Genomic DNA, 14,577 nt, shown 5'->3' with positions numbered 1-14,577 from the left:
CATATGTAGCAGAAGATGGCCTAATCGGCCATCATTGGGAAGAGAGGCCCCTTGGTCTTGCAAACTTTATATGACCCAGCACAGGGGAATGCTAGGGCCAAGTAGGGAGTGGGTGGGTAGGGGAGCAGGGGTGGGGGGGGGTATAGGGAACTTTCGGGATAGCATTTGAAATGTAAATAAAGAAAATATCTAATAAAAAAACAAAGAAAACAATAAAAAATGAATTTTCTTTATTCTCTGTGTTTTTTTTTTTTAAATTTATTCTCACAATCTTCAAGATTCCATAGTACAAATGTCTGGTTTATTAGTGAATTTTACATTTTCATTACATTGTTTTCCTTCCATGATCTCCTCCCATTTTTTTGTCTCCCCTGCCTTCTAAATTCATGGCCTCCTCCTCCTCCTTGTTACATACACATATAAATGAATAAACCCACGAAGGCAGTCTGATGAGTCCCTTCAGTACGGGCTGCATGCCTTTGTTTCTAGGGCTGATGGCTTGGTACTGGGTGACCACTCCAGGGACTCATCCCTGGGAAAGACTAGTTCATTCTCTCTTAGCAGTTGTTAATTGCTTGTAGCTTTTCATCTAGGGAAAGAAGGGACCCCAAGAGGTTTTTCCTGATCTCACATCAATTGTCGTCGAATTGTTCAAGTCTTGTTTAGGCAACCATGTTGTTGAGATTTCATGAGTGTAGCTTTCCTGTCATAGCCAGAAGGCAGCATCTCACAGCAAACTTCCTCATCCTCTGGCTCTTACAGTCTCCTCACCAGGAGTTGTCCTGTAGATGGCATCAGTTGGGGCCGGGCACCCCCATGGTCAGTTATCTGCATTTTGACAGCAGTGGCTTTCTGTAATGACATTTACTGAAAACAAAACCAAAAACCAAAAACCCTAAAACCAACCAAACAAAAAGGTCCTTTGGTGGGGGATAAGATTTACACTTACCTGTGGATATCAGAATAAAATTTTAGAATGTAGTTAGGGATTAACGCATTTAGGAATGTGGAGGTGGTAGGTTCTCTTCTAAGATCCATGACCTCACTAGCCCTGGGTAGTTGTCAAGATTTACAGTACAGGTTCCTTCCTGTTAAGTGGGCTTCAAGTTCAATTAGACAGCCATTGGTTACCATCCAGATCTGAGTGTCACCATAGTACCTTTAGAAATACCTTGCTGTGCTTGCCATTGTTCTGGCTCACTAACATTACAGTTGGCTCAGACTTTTGAATGCTTTCCTCCTCTAGCAGTTTGCATAGCACCATCAGGTATTCCCCCATAGAGGAGACTGTGCATCTATGTTAAGCATGGATATTGGTCTGTAGATTTCATTGTTCTTTCTTTACCTGGCTTGGGTCTTTCACCCGTGAAAGAGACTTACTAAAAGAGCCTACTTTACTTTACATACATGAGAGGTAATATGGAAGAAGGTCTCAAAATAATTATTTTATATATTATGGTGATTATGGTGATACATCTACTATGTTTTCGATCCTAGGATGAGTATCATGAGAACCTGTTATACATCATACTCCCTTATCTCAGTGAATGTATTTGCAGGTAGTGCATATGCCATTCATGAGTATGAGGACCTAGCAAAATGGCCCTCTACTTTCCTCAAGAACAAATGGAAGACTTCACTGAGTAGGAGAGACCTTGGATGAGTCCTGGAAGATACGAGTTACAAAGACTGGGATGGGTGATCCCCCTTCCCCTTCCTGCCCATCGGGAGCCGGAAATTATACCACACACCCTCCAGTCTTTCTTTGTATTCTTCATGATTGTGCTATATTACCTTAATCGTTGTTTACCATCTGAATAAGAGATGTTAATTCTTATCTGATTTCATAGCCTTTAAATTTTTATGTTAATTCCAACCATTTTATTATTTTTTGGGCGGAATTTTCTATATCTTTTGATCATATTCATCCTTCTTCTCCCAACTTTTCCTAGATATATCTCACTTTCTTTCCCACCAAATTTCGTGTCCCATCCCCTGCATAAAGACTAATTCTTGGATTTGTAGCCTTCCGTTGGGATGTTGAATACTTATCCGGGTCTTACCCTTACTTCCTCAGCAGCTAAAAATTGTGACTAGCTCCTTGGTGGAACTGTATGCCCAATACCCCTTTCCACGCTGGGACTTGGTCTGGTTTGGTCTGAAACAGGTCTTGTGCATGCTGTCACCACCGCTGTGAGTTCATATAGGTAACTGCTCTTCTGTGTCAAGAAGAGACTGCTTCCTTGTAGCTGTGCACCTCTGGTTTTTATGATCTTTCTCCTACCTTCCCTTCAGTGATCCCTGAGCCTCTGGAAAAGGGATTAGATTATGCATGTTCTATTTAGGCATTAACATTCTTAGTCCTTAGTGGAAACTCCACCTTGACCATTTGTAGATCTGTGTTTATCACTATCAGTATTGGTTACTAGATTCTCTGATGAACTTTGAGAGATGCCTTAGTCTATGGATATAATGATAAGCCATTAGGAGTTGGTTTAATATTATGTGTATTTAGCAGAATAGTAGTAGTAAGTTTTCTCCAAAGGTTTATATGTCTCATTACAGGTTATTGGCCCAGGTATTCTTCAATACACAGGACTTTCCTACACCATTTCACAACTTTCCATCCGTTCTTATCAGCCCCCACACTCTAGCCTTGGACCAGGAAGCAATTCTGTGCACCAGTTCAGTAACCTCTGGCACTTGGCTTTATTCCTCTCAAGTCATTTCTAGACTGTAGGCCCAAAATGTCCCCACATCCTGTCTTCTTTTCCAGCCTGATCTATCACTGAATCTGAACTAATGAAAGAAGTCCACATTCCCAGATCTCATTGCAAAAATACCAACAATATGAAAGCCTGTCTGTTCTCCGCAAAACCTTCCTGTCCTGTAGAATCGATTGCCCATGAGAGTTACCCAGATTAACCCCGGGACATGGAATCTAAAAGAACAATCATAAACTTCATCAAAGAATTTAAAGAGTTTAAAGGAGACACAAGGAGACAGCTCAATGAAATCAAGGAGGAAAACTAAGGAGAATAAATGCCTGAGTTTGCTCAAGGAAATAAACAGGAGACTGATAGAAATAACAAAGATAACCCAGGACTTCAGAATAGAATTCAATAAGGAGATAGAAATACTGGAGAGAATGCAAAATGAAATACAGATGGAATTAGAAAACACTAGAACTCAACTAGAAAATGCAAAAGAAAGTCTTACAGTTAGATATATCAAGCATAAGAGAGAATATCAGGACTTAAAGATAAAGTAGGAGATCCGAACAAAATAAGTAAGCAGTATAACAAAAAAAAAATCAAAAACACCAGAAAGTAACATACAAGAAATGTGGGACACCATGATAAACAAAACAAAAAACCCAAACAACAACAGCAACAACAACAAAACAAACCTTTGACGTATAGGCATAGATAAGGGAGAAGAATCCTGAGCTAATGGAATAGACCAAAACTTTAACAAGATCATAGAAGAAAGCTTCCTCAAATTCAGGAAAGACACACCCATATAGCTATAAGAGCATAAGCATAGAGAACATCAAATAGACAAGACCAGAAAAATCCCTACTGCATCCCATAGTTAAAAGCTAAGCACACATAACAGAGAAAGTGTATTGAAAATCGCAAGAGAAAAACATAAGTCACATACAAAAGAAAACCCAGGAGATCACAGCTGACTTCTTAACCAAAAATGTGAAAGTCAGACGAGCCTGGAGCAAGGCATCGTCAGTCCTCAAAGACTCTGATGGCCACTCCAGGCTAATCTACTCCCCAAGCTATCTGTCATGGTTGAAGGACTAAGTATATCTCTATGATATAAGCAGCTGAAAAGGCTTATACCTAACAAATCAAACCTAAAGAAGACAGAAGCAGCAGCATTTCAGGTGGAAGAGAGAAGTGAGCATAGAAGAGACCACTGAAAGCAACATGAAGCCATAATTATTAAAATGCAAAGTAACATGGAGAACGACACAAAAGTCAACAACACCCTGACAATAATGAGCACCTATATTTCAATAATACCTTTAAATAACAGTGGTCTAATTCTCACAGATGCATACCGAAGAGATCAAGAAACAAAATCCATCTATCTGCTGCCTACAAGGAAGACATCTTAGCTTTAGAAATAAACACTGTCTTGGAGTAAAAAGATAGACGATAGTGCCCCAATCAGATGGGATCAGGAAGTACGCAGACATCCCTCTTCTGACAAAATAGACTTCAAACTAAAACTAAACAGAAGAGATTCAAAGGAACAGTTAACCAGTAAAACATTGATATCCTAAACATATATGCCCCCAATATATTAAATAAAGTGCACTACTGATTTAAAGTAACAGATTAACATTAATCTATTAACAGTAGATGCTTTCAATATCCCACTTTCACCAATGGACAGGTCATCTGGACAAAAGCAAAACAAAACAAAACACAACACCCCAGAATTACTTGACATTGTACATCAGATTGTCTTAACAGATATCTACAAACACCAAAGAACACACGAGACACTCAGCAGCACATGGGAGCTTTTCAAAAATAGATCACACCCTTAGACATAAAACAAATCTTTAAAATTGAAAAATATTGAAATACTTCCTTGCATCCTATCTGACTACAATGCAATAAAACTTAAAATTGTCAGCAAGTAAATCTCTAGCAAATACAAACTCATGTGGATTATAGGACTCATTATTGCATGATGGACAGGTAAAGAAGAAATCAAGAATTACTGCCATTAAATGAAAACGAGAGCAATGCAGTCAGACTCTGGAACCCCCCCCCCCCCGGAAGCCTAGGGAGATACACAGCTCTAAGTGCCCACATTAAAAACCAGTGAACACAAGTAAATGATCTAATGATGCTATCAAAACCTTGGAAAAAAAAGTGAACAAACCAAATCCCAACCTAGTAAGTGGCAAGAAATAATAAAAAGCAGAGCAGAAATCAGTCAGATCAAAACAAAGAAAACAGCACACACACACACACAAAATCAATAAATCTAAGAGCTGGTTCTTGGGAAGATTAAAAAAAAACCCAGACTCTTGGGTAAATTGAGGACTAAAATGATCCAATCTGAAATGAACAGGGAAGCGTTTCCCATGGAATTGCTGGAGTTGGCTCAGGGTCCCCTGGCCTGAACAGAGGCCGACAGCTTCTAGTTCTTGGACACTGCAGACACTGCTGGATGTCCTGGAAGAGATGAGAACAGAGTGGGGGCTCGTGGGTGGGCTCTGGCCTGGGGCTGAAGGGAAAAGGACAGGAGGAGGGCACTCCTGGAGGTTCCGGCATGCGGGGAGGAGAGAATCTCTCTGGATTGCTTGGTGGGCTGCTTGGTTTGGTGGAAGCCGTGGCTGGAAACACGGAGAGGTCTCCCGTGGGAGGTTAGATGTGTGGGATGTTAGAGACCTGCTCCATGGCTCCAGCACAGGGGATCCAGATGAGAAGAGGCAATTATTGGAGAGAGAGGGGGGAGGGGGAAAGGAGAGAGGGGAAGGGAGGGGAAAAGAGGGGGAGGGGGAGGGGGAGGGAAGGGGAGGAAGGGAGAGGGAGGGAGGGAGAGGGAGGGAGGGAGGGAGGGAGAGAGAAGAGAGAAGGGAAGTAGAGACCGGCCATGGCCACATGGATAGGGGTAGGGGTAGGGGACAGGGGGAGAGGGGAGCAAGGGAGAGAGGGAAGCATAATAGAGAGTAAGGAGTAAGAGAGGGAGAAGGAGGCGAGCAACCCCTTTTATAGTGGGCCCCTACCTGGTGGGGTGGGGGTGGGGCGGTGCTGTGGGAGGTTGTAGCTGAGACAGGAACCAGGGGCCCAAGGGGCGTGGCTGAACACCTGCTATACCTTGTAGGCAATAAGTCACCCACTGGGTCTCCCTGGTTCAAAGCCTGTGCTGACCAGGGACCAGGCTGACTGTGTGTGTGCACAGCTTATCACCCACAGGTATTAGGGGCTGTCACAAAGGAATGTGCATGGGCTAGAAGGCAGGGCTGCAAGGGTCCACAGGAAGGAGTCAAGCCAGTTCCACACCAAGGTTGGTTTACTCCTCAGGGAATATTTATTATTTTTAAGGCTACTTTGAATGGTCTTGTTTCCTTGTTTCTTTTTCTTTCTTAATCTGTTTGGCACTTGTAAATATGAAGGCTGATTTTTGTGCATTAATTTTATAGCCTGATACCTTGCTGAATTATTTCTGCATGGGATTTCTGAAGGAGTCTTTAGGGGAGTGACTCTCATCTTTCCTAAAGCTGCAACCATTTAATACAGTTCGTCATGTTGTGATTACCCGTAACCATAAAATTATTTTTGTTGCTATTTATAACTGTAATTTTACTACTGTTATGAATTGTTCTGTGGAAAATTTTGGCGATAGAGGTTTGCCAAAGGGGTCACAGCCTACAGAATCACTTTAAGGTCTTTTATACATGGAATCATTCATTCAGATAAATATAGCTTAACTTCTCCCTTGCCTACTTGTATCCCCTTTATGCCCTTCACCTGACTTTTCACCGTAGCTGTTTCTTCAGGTACTGTGTTGAACAGGAGGTGGGAAAGGAATATCATTATCTTGTAATTTTAGTGGAAAATTTTAATTTTTCTCCATTAAGGATGATATTGGATGTGGGTGTCCTATTATGTTGAGATATATACACTGTATCTCTATTTTCTCCAATACTTTTATCAGGACTTATTTTTAATTTTAAAGGCCTATTTTTCACCTAATGTGATGACTACATGGTCTCTGTCCATTAGTCTATTTAGTTATGTTTATTGATTTTTCATATTTTGAAACATCCTTGTATCACTGGGATGAAGTCAAATTAATCATGATCTATAATCTTTTTTGGTGTGATCTTGAATTCATTTTGCAAATATTTATTGAGTTTTTTTTGCATTTTTGTTTATACAAAGATATTGATCTACATTTTTTTTTTAGTTGGGTCTTTGATTTTGGTATAAGAGTAATAGAGACTTTATAAAAGGAATTTGGAAATGTTCTTTCTTTTCTTAATTTGTAGAGTATATTGGTGGTATTTCTTTGAAGGTCTAGTATAATTCTGCACAGAATCTGTCAAGCACCCTTCCCTTTTAAAATTACTGCCTTCTACCTCAGTGGATGGTAGGGGTCTATTTAAGTTATTAATTGCATCTTGATTTAAATTAGGTAGATTATATATGTTTAAATATTCATCCACTTTTAGATCTTCCAGTTTGTTGGAATATAGATTTTCAAAGTCTGTCATTATGATTTTCTGAATTTGTTTATTATCTGTTGTTACATTTTCTTTTTAATCTCTGATTCTATTAATTTTGATCTTCTCTTTGGTTAATTTGACTAAAGTTTTGTCAGTCTTGTTAATCTTTTCAAACCATTAATTACTTGTGTCATTGATTCTTTGTATTTTTTCATTTCTATTTCATTAATTTTAACTCTTGATTTTGATTATCTTTTTTCATCTGCTTTTCCAGTGATGATTGTTCTTGTTTATCTAAGGCCTTCAGGTATATCATTAAGTTATTAATTTGAGGTCTTTCATTTTATTTAGGCACTCAGTTCTGAATATTTTTTTCTGAAGACTGCTTTGAGTCCCACAGATTTTGTGTCATATTTTTATTTTTATTTAATTCTATAAATTAAAATTTTTTCCCTCTTGCTTTCTTTCTTGACCCAGTTTTCATTCAGTAGTATGTCATTTAACTTTCTGTTATTCTAGCTTTAATCCATGGATATTTCAATTTTTCTATATCTGCTGAGACTTCCTTTTTCTCCTAGTTGTAGTCTATTTTGAATAAAGTTCTGTTGGCTGCTGAGAAGACCACGAGTTCTTTAACATTTGGTTTCTGTAGATGCAGGTTGGTTCTATTAGATTTATGATGTCATTTAACTCCAAACTTACTTTAGTTTTCTTCTCCGAATGACCTATGTATTGTTGATAGCAGGGTATTTGAATCACCCACTACTGTGTTAGGGTTGATCTGTGGTTTTAAAACTAATAGTGTTTCCTTTATGAAATTGGGTGCTCCTGTGTTTGGTGCATAGGTGGTAGGTTTTTCCTTTAATGAGGGTGAAGTGTCCTTCCTTATATCATTTGATTAGTTTGGGTTTGAAGATTATTTTATCAGGTATTAGAATATCTATGCTTGCTTGTTTCCTAGTTTCATTTTCCTGGACTAACCTTTTCAATCCTTTATCCTAAAGTCATATCTAACATTGATGGTGAAGTATGTTTCTTGGATGCAGCAAAATGTTAGATTCTGTTTTCAGATCCAATCTGTTTGTCTGTGTCTCTTCTTTGGGGTATTGAGACCATGAATGTTAAGAGTTATTATTGAATAATGTGTATTAATTTCTGTACTTTTGTTTTTGGGGTATTCTATTATGCTTTTTTTGATTCAGCGTTCTTTGTACCTTCTTGGGTGTGTCTAATTTCTTCTTCAAACCCAAGTATTCCTTTTAGTATCCTCTGTAAAGTTAGCTTAGTGGGCATAAATTCCTTAAGTCTGTCTTTATCATGGAAAATTTTTATTTCCCATCAGTTATGACTGATGGCTTTGCTTGGTATAATACTCTAGCCTGGCATCTTTGCTCTTTTATAACTTTTGCAACATTGGTCCAATCTCTTCTGGCTTTTATTATAGTCTCTGTTGAAAAATTGGCTTTTTATTCTGATAAGCCTACCTTTATATATGACTTGATCTTTCTCTCTGGCAGCTTTCAATATCCTTTCTTTGTTCTGTGAATTTATTATATTGACTACTATATGATGTTGGATATTTCTTTTTTGGTCCCATCTATTTGGTGTTTTTTATGTCTCTTGGACATCTCTTAGATTAGGAAAGTTTTCTCTTATGATTTTGTTGAAAATATTTTCTGTGCCTTTGACCTGGCTCTCCTCTCCTCATTTGTAGATTTGGTCTTTTACAGTGTCCCAAATTTCCTGCATGTTCTGTTCTTGGTTCTTTTTTTGATTTAACATTTTCATTGACTTAGTGATCCAATTCTTCTTCCTTATCATCAAGCCCTGATATTCTTTCTTGCACTTGATCCAATCTATTGGTGATACTTTCCTCTGAATTTTTAAAAGTTGACTTTATGAATTTTTAATTTCACATTTTATTTCATTTGGACTTTTCTTAAGAGTCTCTTAATTTAATTCTATTTTTAATTTGAGTTGGTTTAATTATACATTCAACTGTTTGTGTTTTTGTTTGTTTGTTTGTTTGAAGACAGTTTCTCTAGGTAGCCCCGGCTTGTTGCTCTGCAGACCAGGATGGCCTCAATCTCCTCTACTCCCGTTTCTGCCTCCAGAATGCTTGGATTAAAGATTACTACCACCCTCTGTTCTTTAGTGCAGCACTTATTCATATATTTTTTGAGTTCCTTGATCATGTTTATTATTGCTATTTTGAATTTTTTTGTCTTGTACATCATCCAAGTCATCTTTCTTGAGGACATTACTATGGGAGTACTAATTTTTTGTTGAGACTTATTGTTTTGGTTATTCATATTTGTGTATTTTTAATGGGTCCTAGGCATTTAGAATTAGGTCATTGGTAGTATTTATTGGTATGGAAATCTTGCCTCTGCTTTATTGAGGAGGTGTTTCGGACAGTTTCTAACTTTTAAGGTAGTTGACCAACTGAATGGGGCTTAGGACTTAGTCTTTCAGCAATTCAGTGTTGATGCTTGAATGGGTAACCTGAAGTATTCTCTGCTATCTTGAACAAGTAAGGTTTCTAAGCTCAGGAGCATCCCTTCTGTAAAGTAAGATGATTTTTCACAGCTAGTTTTATGGAATTTGAAGAGAGGTGATCAGGACAGCTGTTGCTTGTGGAATTGGTAATGTGAGCCTAGGATTCTACCAGAAGAGGAGCGATGTAGGAGAGAACCATCAGGCAGACTGGGGACAGTGGTCCCCAGTCAGGTTGTAGAGATAGGGAAATGGTTGGGGTTACCATTGTGGGTCTAGTGACCCTTCCTGGAGAGGGGTGGTCCTCAGCAAATAATCAACTCTGAATAGCCAAAAGACTCAATCCTAAACCTCATACAGTTGGTCAACCACCTTAAAAGTTGGAAACAGAATATGAAACACCTGCTCAACAAAGCAGAGGTAAGATTTGTGTACCGGTAAACACTACCAATGACCTAATTTCAAATGCCTAGGTCCCATAACAAATATGCAAATATGGTATCGGAGGAGTTGGTGGTGGGAGTCTAGGTTCTCTGCCGATAGATGAAAGAATACTGGTGCTCAGCTAGAATGGGTAGATTTAGCAAGGTGATTCTGGTGGCCCTTCTTTAAGCAGGGATTCGGAAAGGGTACGGGAAGTCAGGTGTGGGACACATGGTTCTCAGCCAGGGGTGGGGGTGGTTGGAGTAGCTTGTGTTGGTTTTGTGCCCCTTGCTGTAGAGGGGTGGGTGGCCTTTGAGTCAATGGGATGGGTGAAGTTTGTAGAGCAAGCCGCCTGCTTCTGTGTGGAGGAGGATGGGGTTTGCAAATCAGGGATGAGTGTAGTTGGAAGGAGTGGGTAGAGTTGGTGGTGGGAGCCTAGGCTTCCTGTTTATTGATATGGGAAGGAGGAAAGTTATCTTGGTAGAAATAGATAGGGTTAGCAGCATGAAGCTGGAGGGTCTATCTGTAGAGGGATTCTGGAAGGAGTGAGGGAAGGCAAGTGGCAGACATTCAGTTATGATGGCTGTATCAAATGTTGTGTTAAACACCATAAGCCAACTTACAGGGTGAAGAGTTTTTTTGGGGTTTGTGGTTCCAGAGGGCTAAGAGTCTGTCGTGGTGAGCGGTAGGACAGCAAGCAGCCAGCATGATGACTGTTTGTAACTGGAGCTCACATCTTGATCTACAACCAAGAAGCAGAGAGAAAGAACTGGAAGAGGTGGAAGTTTTTTTTTTTTTTTCTTTTTTCTCTTTAAACCTACTCTAGTGATGTACTTCCTTAAATAAGGCCAAACCTCCTAAACCACTTCAAACAGTGCCATCAACTGGAAACTAAGTGCTCAAGTCCATTAGCCTCTGGGGATATTCTTATGCAAACCACCACTGTGGCACATGCTAGCAGAAAATACTGATGATGAGTCAGCAGGAGGGTCATGAGTTCATTAATATATTTTTAAAAGTTTCAGGATTTTGTTTCTTGCCCAATTTGATACCAGTTACATATCTCTATATTCAGCAGGGTCTCCCTTTGCAACCTAGGCTAACTTTGAACTTGAGATTGATTACTCCCCTTCAGCCTCCCAAACACTGAGATTACAGGTTTATACTGCAGTGTCTGGCTTTCAATTGTTTGTTTTTGCTGATTTTTTTTACTCTTATTTTTTGTGTGTATGTGCTAAATCACATGTTTTAAAAAATATGCTTTATTTTATGTATATAAATGTTATGAATGTATATATATCATGTATATGTCTGGCTTTTGAGGAGGCCAGAAGAGAGCGTCAGATCCCCTGGATCTGAAGTCACAGACAGTTGTAAGCTGCCATGTGGTTGTTGGCAACTTAATGCAGGTCCCCTACGAGAGCAGCAGGCGCTCTAACCACTGAGAAACCTCTCTAGCTTTTATTTTCTGTTTCCTAATAAGAATTTTGCTGATTTCTGTTTTTTCATAACTCAGGTGTAATGTCTTTGCTCAGGCCACTTCTTCTGGATGTGGTCCCAACAATTCAACAGACTGCTGCTTTGGCTCTGGGGAGACTGGCCAATTACAATGATGACTTAGCAGAAGCAGTCGTGAAAGGCGACATTCTTCCACAGCTTGTTTATTCATTGGCAGAACAAAATGTAAGACTTTTTCAAAAATAATTTACACTTTTGGTTTTAGATAAAAATATGATAACTGTGGCATAGTTGTGGGTTTGAAGGTCTTGGAATGATTAGATTATACTTGGTTTGAACTTGGTAGCAGCATCTCTCTGTCACTGTTAACACATGGGGATGATGTAAAAGAACTTTTGTGACTTATGCATAGCATAGTGTGTATGTCCATGGGAGCTTTGAGTAGAGCTATAGGCTCTGCTGGAGAGAAGAATGTAAAGATCCTAGTCAAATAAACATGTTCTTTCTGCATTTTTTAATATGCTGGTGGCTAGTGGAAAGAATAATTCTTGAAGAGAGAGTGCCTTTAATGAAAAGTTTGATAAGTCACTTTTTTTTACTAAATAGACAAAAATTCCAAAGTGTTCCACCCCAGGTGATACAGCATTTTTTCTCTACAGTGTATCCAGTTTCATTTTTATAATAGTTAAAATTTAAGCATTGTCTGTTAGTTTATCATAACTTGAGTAAGACATCAATTTTTCTTGACATCCTTAAGACTAAATTTCTACTTGCCTAATAAAAAGTGGGCAAAGGGCTTGAATATATATTGTCCCAAAGGAACTCAATAAACAGTCAACAAGTGGTAAAAAGGCTCTCAACAGCATTAGCCACTAAAAGATATACATCGAAACATCAATGAGATGACATCTCATATCTATTGGGATGGCCATAAGAAAAATAAAAAGTAAAATGTGTGTTGGTGATGACGAGGAGATGTTGACCCTCATGTGTTGTTGGTAGGTGTGTAAGACGGTACAATTACTGTGACAACTTGGCAAAAGGCAGTAAGATGAAGTAAGATTTGATCTGATCGAGCAGCTCTTCTTCCCATTATACAGTCACAAGCACTAAAATGCTGTGGCACATATTCAGACAGCACTACTTAGCTGTCCGTGAGTGGAAGCAGACCAAAGCCATTAACAAATACCTAGATAAACAAAGTGCTGAATCTACATAACTGACCGCAGCACTAATAAATGTATTATTTGTGATTATCAAAACCATTTTGATAATGGCTGAAGAGATGGCTCAATGGTTAAGATCATACATACTTCTTACAAGAGGACCCAAGCTTGGTTCATATCATGTCAGGTGCTCACAACCATCTGAACAGTCTTTAAGATGAGCTTAGGGAAGACAAAGAGCTTCATGGAGCAGAAGGAACTAGAAGGGTTTTTTTCCTTCTGTCTAGGGGACTGAATTTAGCATAATGAGAAACAATTTTAAGTGTCTTTTTTGAAAGACAAAGGAAACTCAACACCTTGACCTTGTGACTATTATAGTTGATCATATAGTTTTAGCAAGAGAAAAACCTTCAGTCCATAGTTAAAAGATAACCAGAGGAAACTTATATTTGAGCATGATAGCCTATTGTGTAGATACAACATGAGAAACACTTTAAGTCTATAGTTAGAAGACAATCAAAGGAAACTTAAAATTTGAACTTGTGTTATGAGAGTGGATCATATAGTGGAATGTTTTATTAGGGTTAGGCTAATTTATAAGAACTCTATTGCTTAATGTTAGGACAATGCAATATCAAGGAGAGGAAATATGAAGCATTTAGTCACTGGAAACTGAGTTTAGATGAGGAAGTAACCGAAGGTGACATTTGTGAAAGCTTACATCTGACATTGTGTATCCTTTATCATGAAGCCTATGAAGAAGGCAAACCTGCCTGTCTTTGATAAGAAATCTGGTAGTCTTAACTAGTTAACAAATTGATAAATGAGCAAACATAATTGGTAGATTACCTTGGTGTAAAGAACTACGTTTGTTTTCTAGCTGTCAAGCTACAGTTAGCTTACCTGTCAATGTAGTCAGAAACCTGGGAAGAATACATTATAATCTAGGAGTCATGTATTAATTAAAATGATGGAAGTAGATCTATAGTCCACTACCTAAACAGTTCCCAGGTCCCTGTGGTCTCCATGGCAACTTGGGCAGAGACAGTCTGGCTGTCAGGCCCAGAAGACAAAAAGCTTTTTTTTTTTTCTGTGGACTAGATACATGCGAAATGAGAAATGACCCACTTGAATTGACTTCAGCAATATGAAACATTTAATTCTCTGGGTATTCTGTTTGCCCACTGTGTAGGCCAAGCCCTGGCAGTGGGTAAGGAAATGGAGCAGTGTTTCTCAGTGGTTTTTTTATACCACAGTCCAGGCAGTCTTGTCACTATGCCTATATCTTCTTGGAGACCTTGGGGGAATAATCTGTCAGGCTTTGGGAGTCTCTCTCATAAGCCTAAACATTATTACATTCAGCAGATTTCTGACAATATTAGAGCAGGTCTATTAAGCATAATCTGAGCTAGACAACCTGTGCTTGTTTACTTACTTGTTCGAGAATGTATCTAGCAAGTAGAGCACACTATAACTTAATGGCAGTCGCAAAAACAAGGCTAAACATATATTTAAGGCAGTGATCCCTTTATATTGTTTAGAAATCATTATTACCAAGGCATGACAGAATGAAAACCTTATCTTAATTGCTAAGTGGCTTTGACGAACTGTACTCCCAAGTGTAGCAAACTGCCCATAACAAGGATGGCAGATGATCCTGGGACTGTCCCCAACAAAGATGGTGTTGAAATGGCAGCCAACACGTGACTCTACACTTGGCTAAGGTGGTGCTGAAGCTATAGCTCTGCCTGGGGAAAATTCATACAATAACAGAAGCAGAGCAGAGACAAACATTCAGTCAAATCTAAGAGGAGCAGTATGAAGCGTGTG

The 14,577-nt window shown here is 38.9% G+C and overlaps 1 protein-coding gene across 1 annotated transcript in view; it reads left to right on the top strand.

Annotated features, from left to right (window-relative positions):
- The window catches only part of LOC110329848 (sperm-associated antigen 6), a 54,918-nt gene that overhangs the window by 7,753 nt on the left and 32,588 nt on the right, over positions 1 to 14,577 (top strand). Inside the window, exon 3 of the mRNA XM_021209749.1 lies at positions 11,640 to 11,806. Coding sequence (XP_021065408.1) covers positions 11,640 to 11,806 — 167 coding nt within the window. The remainder of the gene's footprint in view (positions 1 to 11,639; positions 11,807 to 14,577) is intronic.

Source organism: Mus pahari, chromosome 12 (genome assembly GCF_900095145.1).
Source record: "Mus pahari chromosome 12, PAHARI_EIJ_v1.1, whole genome shotgun sequence".
In the NCBI taxonomy this organism is placed as follows: domain Eukaryota; kingdom Metazoa; phylum Chordata; class Mammalia; order Rodentia; family Muridae; genus Mus; species Mus pahari.
Note: the sequence above shows the minus strand (reverse complement) of the source record. Positions and strands in the feature narration are given on the sequence as shown.